This window comes from Physella acuta, unplaced genomic scaffold, assembly GCF_028476545.2.
Source record: "Physella acuta isolate Inbredline_101_S28 unplaced genomic scaffold, ASM2847654v3 ptg000733l, whole genome shotgun sequence".
Taxonomy (NCBI): Eukaryota; Metazoa; Mollusca; class Gastropoda; family Physidae; genus Physella; species Physella acuta.
Window position 1 is genome coordinate 223,207 of NW_026732251.1, and position 12,461 is coordinate 235,667.

Genomic DNA, 12,461 nt, shown 5'->3' on the forward strand with positions numbered 1-12,461 from the left:
TTTGGTTAGCATATGTCAATGTACACACACGTACTAGTACATAAACTAGAACGTATACTGTTGTACAACATAAACATATAATATTAGTTTATTTTCTTGTAACAACTGGAACATATATTCGTTACACCTTCGTCTCATAACATCACATATCATAATTTGACTTTTGTCTTAGTACACATATTCTAGCTTGAATTTCGTTTTAGAACACACACATATACAAGTTACTCTTGCGTCTTAAAACATACACATATACAAGTTACTCTTGCGTCTTAGAACATACACATATACAAGTTACTCTTGCTTCTTAGAACATACACATATACAAGTTACTCTTGCGTCTTAGAACATACACATCTACAAGTTACTCTTGCGTCTTAGAACATACACATAAACAAGTTACTCTTGCGTCTTAGTACATACACATATACAGGTTACTCTTGCGTCTTAGAACATACACATATACAAGTTACTCTTGCGCATTAGAACATACACATATACAGGTTACTCTTGCGTCTTAGAACATACACATATACAAGTTACTCTTGCTTATTAGTACATACACATATACAAGTTACTCTTGCGTCTTAGAACATACACATATACAAGTTACTCTTGCGTCTTAGAACATACACATATACAAGTTACTCTTGCGTCTTAGAACATACACATATACAAGTTACTCTTGCGTCTTAGAACATACACATATACAAGTTACTCTTGCGTCTTAAAACATACACATATACTAGTTACTCTTGCGTCTTAGAACATACACATATACAAGTTACTCTTGCGTCTTAGAACCAGTGGCGTCTCAAGGGGAGGGTCCAATTTTTACCCGGGGACAAACTTTCGATTTGCACCCCCCCCCCCCCTCAAACTTTTGATTTGCACCCCCCCCCCCCCCTCAAACTTTTGATTTGCACCCCCCCTCAAACTTTCGATTTGCACCCCCCCCCTCAAACTTTTGATTTGCACCCCCCCCCCCTCACACTTTTTTTATATATCGATGGGTCTATGGGGGGGTTATGACCCCCCTAACCCCCCCCCCCCCTGCCTACGCCACTGCTTAGAACATACATATATACAAGTTACTCTTGTTTCTTAGTACATACACATCTACAAGTTAGTCCTCTATCCTGTAGCCTCAACATATGCTAGTCATTAAAACCACCCTCCAACATACGTGCACTAGACGTGAAGCTCCAGACGCCGAGAAATCTGGACGTCCATCCGGCGAGTCCAAATATTAGCATAGATAGAGGCAACTAATAACGGCCGAAAGGTCTGCCGCGTGACCCGAAAGGTCTGCCGCGTGACCCGAAAGGTCCTCGGTGTTTCCTCGGCTTTCACCTCATCTTTACCTCTTTTCATTTATTGTCTGAGACCCACTGTCCATCTTCTCTATTGATCCGGTCGTCTCCCCCCCCCCCCCACCCTAACTTCCCCCACCCCGCTGTTGCATATCTACAAGGCAGCCCCGGCGTGGCTGGAGTTTGGAAATAAATGGCCAGTTCCAGCCGAAATGACGTCATCGGTCTTACATGCCTATTAGCAGACGACGTTCAGACGTCCCCCGGGACACACGGGCAAGACTCTCCCACAAGACTCTCCCACTTTTGATTTAACCGACTTGACGCCCCAATTGTCGGGGGGCGCTTGAAATTTTTTTAAAGTTTTATTTTGCTTACTTGGAACAAGTAACAGTGGCGTCTCTCTCCCCTTTAACTTAACGCGTTCTTATATACTTCCCCTTTACACTCTCCCACCCCCTTCTCAAAAATCTTATTTCCCTCGTTAGTTTTGTTTTAATCTCACCCTCGATTTTGCTCGTTTTATATTTAAACAATTTTACATCCTCAGCCATTTCTGCCAATTGATTAACTCCCCCTCCCCACCCCAGCGTTACCCCGGGGATATCTGTCCTTTTTTTCGTTTCACGTTTCCTCACTCACCATCCATCTCGAGCTTTTTTTTTTTGCTCCTCTACTCCCCTAACCCCCCTTTCCCCCCCCCCCCCCCCCCCCCCCCCCCACACCCACCTCCTCGTCTAATAAGATCTTTATGTCAAGTTATTGATCCCGAAAGGTCAATGTCAGATAATATCCCCCCTCTCTCCCCTCTCCTCCACTCAAACGATACTTAATGTCCATCTCTTTGACAGAAACCGGTGGGAAATCTTTAGTTCTGTGTAGGCACTCTTCAGATTTAGCCAGTGGTCAGATTTAGCCAGTGGTCAGATATAGCCAGCGCTCAGATGTAGAGCTACACATAACCACTGGCACTGGTCAGGTGTAAACAAGACACGTCACCATGGATCATATCTAGTCACCTTTAGTTGCCTAAGCAACTAATCTGCCTATCTTTATGAAGAAAACGTGCATTTCCTTTCGCTTTAGAGTTTCGCCTAAGCCTAGCTTCAAGTCATATTTTTTTTAAACTGTGCACCTTTAACTCATCAAATGATTATAATATTCACGTGTATTTAATTCACCAGCTGGAATTTAATAGTCTTGTTTGTGTAAACGAAATATCTTATTCTTGCCAATGCAAACTCGCATTTTTTTTTCTAAATGTTATTTTCCATATGCTTATTATACTTCAACATTTCTTTTTGTCTTTTTTTTTAAACTTTCTTTTTGTGATTTAGAAGAAAAAAAAACATTACAAATATCACATATTTCTTCCCTTCCAAATCAATATTTCATATGAACTACTAAAGCCGTCTCATGATCCTGTATTCACTCTTTTTTTCTAAATTTTATTTTTACATATGCTTATTATACTTCAACATTTCTTTTTGTTTTTTTTTTTAACTTTCTTTTTGTGATTAAAAAAAAACATAACCTAGGAAAATCACATATTTCTTCCCTTCCAAATCAATATTTCATATGAACTACTAAAGCCATCTCATGATCCAGTACTCACTCGCGGATCATTTGGCCCCTCGGTAAACCCCTCGCTCCTTGGATCTCCCGGATAGCAGGCTCGTGTGTTTGTCCGTGTCACTTCCTTTGTTTATAAGATGTGCAAATAGCTCGCTGGAATTTATTTTCTTGAGTGTCTTCACTAGAGGTTTTAAATTTCCATTAGTTGATGCCACGAAACACAATCGCTTTGGCATTTCATGTTGGCTTTTGTTAAAATGAAGATTTGTGTTGCCTTGAAGAAAAGAGGCGAAATAAAGATTAATGTAGATCAGCTTCATCGGCCGAGGCTATGAGCGAGGGGCGGGATGTGCGTGAGTGCGCGTGTGTGGAAGGGGGAGGGGTGCCTGTGTTGGTTTACTGCTTCATATAAATGTAAAGATATTCCTGCGGATAAAACGTAGATGTAGATTCGCCATTGGTGACCGCTGTTATTTTTTTTTTTAATTAACCCTTGAAAACAAAACAGGCATTTCTGCGTCATATAGACAGGCGATTCTCTTCTAATGTGTCTGTTGTGCTGGAGAACTGTGCTTCTTGCTGTGTGTGTGTGTGTGTGTGTGTGTGTGTGTGTGTGTGTGTGTGTGTGTGTGTGCGCGCGCTGGGGGGGGGGGGTAATGGTGTCTGTCTGTTGGAAGGGTTAATGTTAGGGTTAATTAATGTGTGGTGTAATATGTCAGGGTTAATTGAGGTAACGTGTCAGCTGTTAGGGTTGATTGATGGATGTCATTGTCAGGTGTAGAAACTGTACAATTTCAACATCAGGACTGCTTGCTACATGATGTCAGGGTGATGTCAGTGACGTGTGTCAGAAATACTGACTTATGAGATCAATGTCAGCTGTTGCTGTTGTACTATGACCATGTCAGATGTGAATGGTTTTTGGCAGTTTTTTTTTTAATTTAATAAGCTGGTCAAGCTTTTAGTGAGAGCAAATGTCAGTATTAGCTGACTTATCTTTCAATGAGTGCTAAGATCAATTTCAACTGACTTAGAGTGTAAATGCCAACATCCCCAAGAGCTGTCATCTAATTGACTCGTGCTGTTATAAGTCTGTCATTTGTTCAGATAGCTGACTGTCGCTAGTCCATCATGTCGACTAATCGCCCTCGTCCAAGGCTCGACAAGTATTGTTCTTATTATAACCCGCCTTAGGTTTAAAAATAAATAAATACATCAACGAGACGTGGCGATTTCAAAATCAATCAAGCTGCAAATCAAAATCGATTTTATAGTGCTTTTTCTGGCATGCAAGCGATCGATGATACGTCCCTTAGACCTGAAACAACAAAAATGTGTTGTGTTTGTCTCCCCTTGTTGTTTTCATGCGGTGTTGTTTGTGTTGATTTTATGTTGCAATGTTATGTAACTACCCGAGTCTGCTTAACCACGGAAATACAGGATGTTCTATTTGGTTAGCCGTACCATCTTCCGCCCGACAAATAGCTGGTGTTTTGGATAGATTTAGAGGTTGGAAAAATTGAAGTAATGTTGTTTTAGCGAAACTAGTATACAAAAGTAAAAAGGGCTAATATGGGTTTGTGCTGTTTGTTGTTTTCTTTTGTATTAGAGTCACTTTCCGGCATCGCTCCTGGGGAGGGGGGTGGGTGGCATTCGGGGCACGTACCGCCCTTCGGTGGAAATAGAAAAAAAAAATATGATTTATATAGAAAAATATTTTTTAAGCAGTGTCCGCCTCTCCCCCTCTCGAAATTATAAGTGCGCCCCCCCCCCCTGCCTGGATGTGTCAAGTGACCCCCACCCCTTCCTTAGGAAAAAATGTTTAAAGTATCACCGTTTTCTAAACCTCTTCCTCGGGCAGTCTAAGTTTTTTTTTTTTTTTAAGTTTAGTGTAGTACCAAAAGTATTTAACTGGTGTTCATATGTAATTTAGTTTATAAATTAATTGTTACTTGTCATTGTCCTTTATCCCTATCCACACGCCCCCCCCCCCCCACACACACACATCAATTTGAAAGGTCTGTGTGTGTGTGGTTTCACCAAACGTTGCTGTTGTATTTCTTTAATTCAATATCAAAACCATCAATCCGTTCCTGTCAGCTCCAGACGACTAGTCTGGCACTTCCAGCCCTCGGTAATGTTGTGTATCAACGCAAGCCTCGGTTCTGGATCTGGACCGCGAGTCTATCCCCCCCCCCCCCCCTCCCTCCCTCCGTGTGTCGCGACCAACACAGGGGATATCATTTCATTGATACCTCGGCGGTATAAATATCACACGGGTGCACTAGAAAGGTCAATAACCTACTGAACCTGCGTGGGAGGGAGGGGGGGGGGGGGGAGTAAATCAAACAATTACTATCTGTCATGAAGCGCGGTGCAGATAAAAAGGGGGAGGGGGTCACATTTAATATCCACTGCAAGAACAACAGAGCCCGATTTTGAAAAAGGGGGGGGGGGGGAGAGTGAAGTATCGTGTCGATACCTTCCCATAACAAACAGTACTCATATCGATATTTAAATATACCGAGCAGCACTCGTATCGATACCTGCCTTTAAGCAACTAAACTAGTGTCGATACCTACCTACCAACACCACCTGTAACTAACGATCCGCCCGCCTTCGTGTCATGCAAACCGAATTAGTCCGTCGTGTACCCCTCTAACGGAAAAGACCATCTCATGCGCCGACATAAGCCCGTGCTGTTTACCTGGGATTACGCCTCTGGTTGCATTATTTAAACCCGGCCCGTTGTCTTCGCCGCCCGGCCGACATAATTATAAAGGCAATCTTCTACAGAAATCAATTCCCCTAGTTTTAGTTGAGGGGGGGGGGGGGGGTGCGGGGATCTAAGGGGGGGGGGGCCGCTCTACAAACACAATCAATCGCTCTCTTATGAGTCCCGCTAAGATCGCTCACTCGGCGATTTTTATTTTTAGCTGACGGAAGTGAAATACACGTTGGAGCAGAGGGTTAGAGATGGTGGGTCATTTTACTGTGGAAGGGAGGGGGAGGGGTCGCTTTTTATAGAGGTTTAATCACCACAAGAGTGAAATCTTTAAATAAATATATATTTTTTACTATTAAATTTATCCCCTCCCACCCAGTAGCGTAGCGAGGGGGGCGGGGGGGGGGGGGGACATATGTCCCCGGGCGCCGACCTTAGGGGGGGGGGGGGGGCGCCAAATTGAAAGTTTGAGGGGGGGGTGCAAATGAAAAGTTCGAGGGGGAGTGCAAATCGAAAGTTTGAGGGGGGGGTGCAAATGAAAAGTTCGAGGGGGGGTGCAAATCGAAAGTTTGAGGGGGGGGGGTGGGTGCAAATGAAAAGTTCGAGGGGGGGTGCACATCGAAAATTTGCTCCCAAGGGGGCGCCAAATTGAAAGTGTGTCCCCGGGCGCCGGGAAGGGTCGCTACGCCTCTGCTCCCACCGGCATGAATGAGTCTACTGTGACACTGTCGTACGTGTTTTGTGACGTCACGTCTTGCGCATGCCCTACAGCTGTTCGGCAGGTTTAGTCTATAGGCCTACATTATTTATAATTATGCAGTAACGTAATCTTGTTAATTATTCAAGGACCGTGTGTTATAATTTGACAAGTGATAGCTGATTCATTGGCACGCGCGGTTTTTATAGAGTTGAGAACTAAACGTGTTGACGTTCGCTTTTGATTCGCGTGCTGTAGTGTGGATCTAATTATCTTCCGAGTTAAGTAGACATCGATAACAACAAATTATGATATTTGTTTAAAACGTAATTTAATGAAACAATTATCAAGCCGAGCTGTTATTTTATTACGTGGTTAATACATTAGTTGTTTTATGCTGGTTATTTTAGATGTTTATGTAAAAATAGAGGTTACCTCCCTTTTTTGTTATGACTTCAGGAAATAGAATTTACCTCCCATTTTCTATCAGAGGGGGAAAAAGGGAGAGAATCGATCCACAATCTGACCTTGATGTGTGTGGGTTTTTTCCCCTTCTAGTGTATCCTTCTTTCCCCTGCCGTCACAATCTTCTTCGACGTCATTACTTCTGCACTTTAAACCTTTTTTGTAAGTGAATTGAAACCCACCCATCCACCACACTTTCCACACACTTGATCACACACGCTCACACACACACACACGCATGCTCACACATCCATCACCACACACGCTCACACATACCCACACACCTCACTGTCACAAATCAACTATGGCATAGCCAGAAGTTCTCCCATTCGTCCAACTCTCACCCCCCCCCCATTTCTACCACTTTGACTTATTCATGAGCATCGATTCCAAGCGGGTGGGGTGGGGGATGGTGTGGAGTCGCCCCAACTCTCTGCCTTTTGTCTAATTCAACACCCCCCCCCCTCCCTTACCCCCAACTCTCATCTGTTCTACATCACTGAACTTTTGCACAATTCGGGTTCTTTTCCGTTAGATGGTACCAGTAGTACTCGTTCATGTTGATCCTAAATAAACACGTTGCGCTATTTTAACTTTTAGACTTAAAATTCAGGCTAACCTTTCTGCAACTCAAGTCATAAGCTTTTGATTATGAGTTATGAAGGCGAATCATGGGCAGGAAAAGTTAACTAAAACCTACCACAGTATTTCATTTCAAATACAACACCTTCAACTTTGAAAACCAAAATCTAAACTCGTATAATTGTTAACGTGCATTACACGCTTGCCTAAACTAAAAAGAAGCTCAAGATTTCAACTGGATTTAGTTTTAAACGTTGTTTCTTTTCTTTTTTTCTGAATTGAAGGTTGTGTTTTTTAGATTTTCCATTATGTTTGCTCTTTGTAACTTTATCACCAAAAGCTTGCGCATTACGTCATCAGTTTTTGCGTCAAGGGGAGATCATTAAAGCCGCCAGAGATGAAAGCATATGGCAGCTAATCGCGGTACACGGCTTTTTTTTGAAGAGCTTCCCAGCGGTCTTTACTGGCACATCGATGCCATTATCGCAGCAACATTGCGGGCGGTCTGGCGTTTTATGAACTGACCACGATTCGGACAAACCGAAAGGACAGACGGACCGTTACTACAAAATAAATAATTGCTTTATCGGCACAAAATAAACATGCTTGATAATAATCGTGTACAGCTTTTATTATTAACTTACTTGTGTCTGGGTTTTTTTAACGTAAACTTTCCAATCCTCACCTCATAGACCTAAACATAATTTCTCCCCTCGCTTGCCCCTCCATGTTTCATTTGTCTAATGCAGCATCCACCCATACTCAACCCACTCGTGACCGTATCCGCCGTGAGCACAATACCCGCCTGTAGGAAATAATGGAACACGTTATCTGCATTGACCACAGGTCGGTGCCCGCGTGTCTGATGGGTCAGCCTTTTTTGTGGCTTTGATTGTGTCCGGGGTCCCTCGCGCGATATTTGTTTATGTCTGCTGTCAAGCCTACAGCATAATATGAATTTTTTAACGGCCAACACTCCCCCCACCACCACCACCACCACTCTAACAAAGATGTTGGGGAGTACAGCAACAAGCGGGCACCAACCTGGTCCAATGGAACACTTCAAACGTCCGAGTGTGTCCTTGACCACTGTGACGTGTTGGACATAAAAAGATGTATTGTTTGTCTGGACATCCATGAGTGTTATACTAGTACCATCACCATCCACGATTGTTATACTAGTACCATCACCATCCGCGAGTGTTATACCAGTACCATCACCATCTACGAGTGTGTTATACCATATGTCAAGTTGTGTGACCTTGAGCGATTATAATATTGGGAGGGGGGGTCTGGTCACACTGGTTGGTATGCTGGGCATGAGACTATGACGTAATGTTGTCATCAAGGTCGTGAGGGCAAACGGTTTTGTGGCCTTACGATGATCACTCGGGTTTAACGTGGACGGAGTGGTCGATATATTCTTCAGTCATAGTCGAGTCTTGCGAGGGCTGACTTAAAGATTCTTTGGCCGCTTTAAATGAGGCACTTCGATCATATGTTGCAATCATTATCAGCGGAGTTGACTGATAAATGCACCAAACGATGCTTCATCAGACACTTCCTTATGTCTTCTAGATCTATATTGTGTGTGAGAAACAATCGCTTCCCTGACGTTCGCTGCAGAGCTGGCTTCAATAAAATACTGTAAGATACGAAATGAATGATAGGAGCAGTTCTGTACCCCGCTAAGAAAGATTCTCATTCATACAGGTGTTAATGCATGTCTCAAAACACCTGTTAGGAAATGAAGCGGTTCTAAGTTCTCTCCTAGGATTATAATTTGTTTTAATTAACTGATGCTAAACGCGTGTAATAATCTCGCCCGGTGCGAGACGTGGACGAGATGTGGAAACAAACCACTCGGCCATCAACCTAATTAAAAGTATACAGACACCGCTTGTTTTTCAGCCACGCCCTCCCCTCTGCGCCGCTCCGTGCCACGTATTCAATAGATGGCTAAACTACAGTTGAGGGGGAAAATACATGGCGAGTGTCGCTCGAGTGCCCAACTAGTCATATGCGGACGACCATTACGCTATTGATTTCTCTCACGGATGGAGGAAGGTACTACGTACAAAATCGATGCTTCGTGGCCGAGGGTCGCGCTGGTATATGCCGAGTAGTGCCCTCGTATATGTCGAGGGATGCCCTCGTATATATTGAGTGATCCACTTGCTTGTGTCGAGTGATGCCCTAGTATATGATGTGGTATCATCGTATGTAATATGTGTTGACTTCGTTGCCCTCACATATAGGGCGTGTTGCCCTCGTAAGCAAATATTGACTTTGTAATTACTTATTAGTGCCCTCGTATATGTCAAGAGTTACTTTCGGTGGTTTTTGTTGTCTCTTTCAACACACATTACTCTGTACATGCATACCTCCTACCAAGAACTTATCGAAAAATGTGTGAGCAATGTTATTTTTAGCTCGATTCAAGTTTTTAAAAACTAAAATTAAAAACGTATAATTAAAATCTTTAGCGATTCTATTTTTTTTTATAATTCCACATTTTCACTCGAGCAACTCCATTATATTAAAGTGTATCCGTGTCATCAAAAACACGGAGCCCTCGCTAAAAAACCTCGCATCAAGAGCTCTGCCAGCCGCTTCCTCGTATTTGTTGTTTGCCCAGCGTTCTCGTCAAACACTGCAGAGGAGACGAAAATATAACGCCAACAATAGAAAACGGATTTACCCGATTCTGTATTAATAGCCGCGGTATGGATCGTGGCGTCAGGTTCTGGAGCTCTCCTCTGATGGAGATTTCTTGTCGTCTGGCCGTCAAGGTGTTCTGCTGTGTGCCCAGTATTGAATAGAGGGACTCGTGCTGCTCCAGTGGCGGGTGATTGAGGGTTATGAGTGTCATTGATTTGGCAGATATCGATTTGTTTATATTTTCCTCTACGTTGTTTTTAATACCATGTTGATATTTTAGTGTACGTGGGGTATTTGGGTACAGGGGATTTAATTACGTTAATTAGATCTATACGCCTACGGGGGGAGGGGGGAAGGGGAGCGGGTCAAGGCTATTGGCCAACACGGGTCTGGGTTACATGGCCAACCTATGGATTTGTGGGTCTGGGTTACTTAGCCAAGTGTGGACCCGATTCAGTCAAATGTCCGTAAGGCTTTGGGAGACGCATGCATAGAGTTGACCTTAAGTGACCAGTCCGAAACAACACGGCACAAGCCGAGGTTATTGACCTATCTATCAGCTGATTTATCGTCTGCTCATTGATTATCATTTGGCGTGGGGGTGTGTGTGTGGGGGGGGGGTGATGCCTTGTGTTGGTGTATGACAGACCCGTTTGATGGATGAGGAAAGTCTCTGCCAGCTGTATCTTGACAGAAATTTGACAGACGAAAGTCTGCTGTTGAAGTATGACAGACACACTTGACAGACGGAAATCTCTTCCGTTGAATTATGACAGACACATTTGACAGATGCGGGTCTCTGCGATTAGGCCACATTAAGGGTCTGACGTTACCGCCATTTTTATGAACGCACCTTTATATAGCGGTTCTTGTCTTCTGTGTGAGATTTACCTTTAAGAGCTTATGTTGCGGGGGTGGGGGGGGGGGGGGCGTGTAACTGTCAGCCTGGCGTTACCAGAAAGGTCGACTGTTGTATGGAGGCTGAGCTGATGATGACATGAGCTAGGAGTTCTCGGTCATCTATCCGGGTGGTTGTTTGAAAGGAATAAATATAAACTAATTAACGTTTCAAACATGATTCTACCTTCATGATTTGTACGAAATTTTAAAAATTAAACTTTATCTTAACTTAAATTATTTGACTTGTAAACCATCGTCTAAATTCTTTGTGAGCCATTTTCTAGAAAGAGAACTATACAAAAGATCAATAGCTATACATTGCCTTTGTGAAATGAACCCCTGCATTAATGTTGTCTCTACTTTTATCATTCACAGTTTGGAAAGTCACCTTTCGCCTTTGGACCAACCGTGACACCTGCCAACGGCAACGTGCAGCATCACCTGAACGGCAACGGCCCTGAGTACCACCACCATCAACACCACCATGGGGAGTGGCCTCCTGCCCCCACTTCCCTTCCAAGCATGGGCGGGGTGGGGGGCGACATGAGGGGAGCCAGTCCAGCTAAAGACAGCCCAGGCCATAGTAATCGTAACAGCGCGGCCAGTAGTGACAGTGGGCGAGGCTTCAGTACTGGACACATAGATGTCAAGGTAAGGGTCAGCGGGGTCTTTTACCTGGTCAAATTTAGGTGGGAAGCAGGTCTCATATCATGTCAAATTTAGGTGTGAAGCAGGTCTTTTACCATGTCAAATTTACGTGTGAAGCAGGTCTTATATCATGTCAAATTTAGGTGTGAACTATATCTTTTATAGATCGAATTAATTTCCTGAAAAGTATGAAGTAGGTCTTTAACCTGATAGCTAACACCACAAGGCAGAACATCAAATTTACAATATACCTGACATACACTTTAGCTTAATTAACATTGAGTGATATTTCAACTCTGCAACAAGACAAAGGCACAGAAAAAAGTTATTATAACAACAGAATGATAGAGCACCAGACTCATAACCCAAAAGTCTAGAGTTCAAATCTGGGTTCAAGTCAGTAAAAGTAATCCACCAATCTCTGATGGGTATTTAAACTCACATTAGGGCAAGTAAAGCGACTGGCATAGTGCTAACCACACTTTCCTTTCATATGCCTATGTCACAGAAACAGGTGAACTCTACTTCACTTACCCATCAGGTTCAAAAAGGGAACTTAAAATTAACAACAGAATGGTAAACTTAGACAGGCTTTGAGACCACAGTCATATAGCTGGCTTATCTATTGTCTTTAATGTAACTTTGTTCTCTTGTGTTAGTGTGCTGCATTGTTTCCAATTCCAGCTTCAAATTCTGTACTCACTTAACATAATATAGCTTAGAAAGCAACATCTGGGAGTTTGTTATCTTTGAACATGGCATCTTAGAGTATGCCATCTTTGAATATGGTATCTGAAAATATGACATCTGGAAGTAAAAATAATTAGTATTGACACATTAGTATGCAAACCAATTAGATGAGCATGTTACGTATGCACACAAGATGGGACTTAATAAA

At 43.1% G+C, this 12,461-nt stretch overlaps 1 protein-coding gene across 4 annotated transcripts in view; it reads left to right on the forward strand.

Annotated features, from left to right (window-relative positions):
- Nucleotides 1-12,461, forward strand: part of LOC131950075 (uncharacterized) — a 178,245-nt gene that overhangs the window by 152,703 nt on the left and 13,081 nt on the right. For all 4 annotated transcript variants that reach the window (XM_059312111.1, XM_059312114.1, XM_059312115.1 and 1 more), the window contains one exon: nucleotides 11,291-11,566. In XM_059312111.1, coding sequence (XP_059168094.1) covers nucleotides 11,291-11,566 — 276 coding nt within the window. The remainder of the gene's footprint in view (nucleotides 1-11,290; nucleotides 11,567-12,461) is intronic.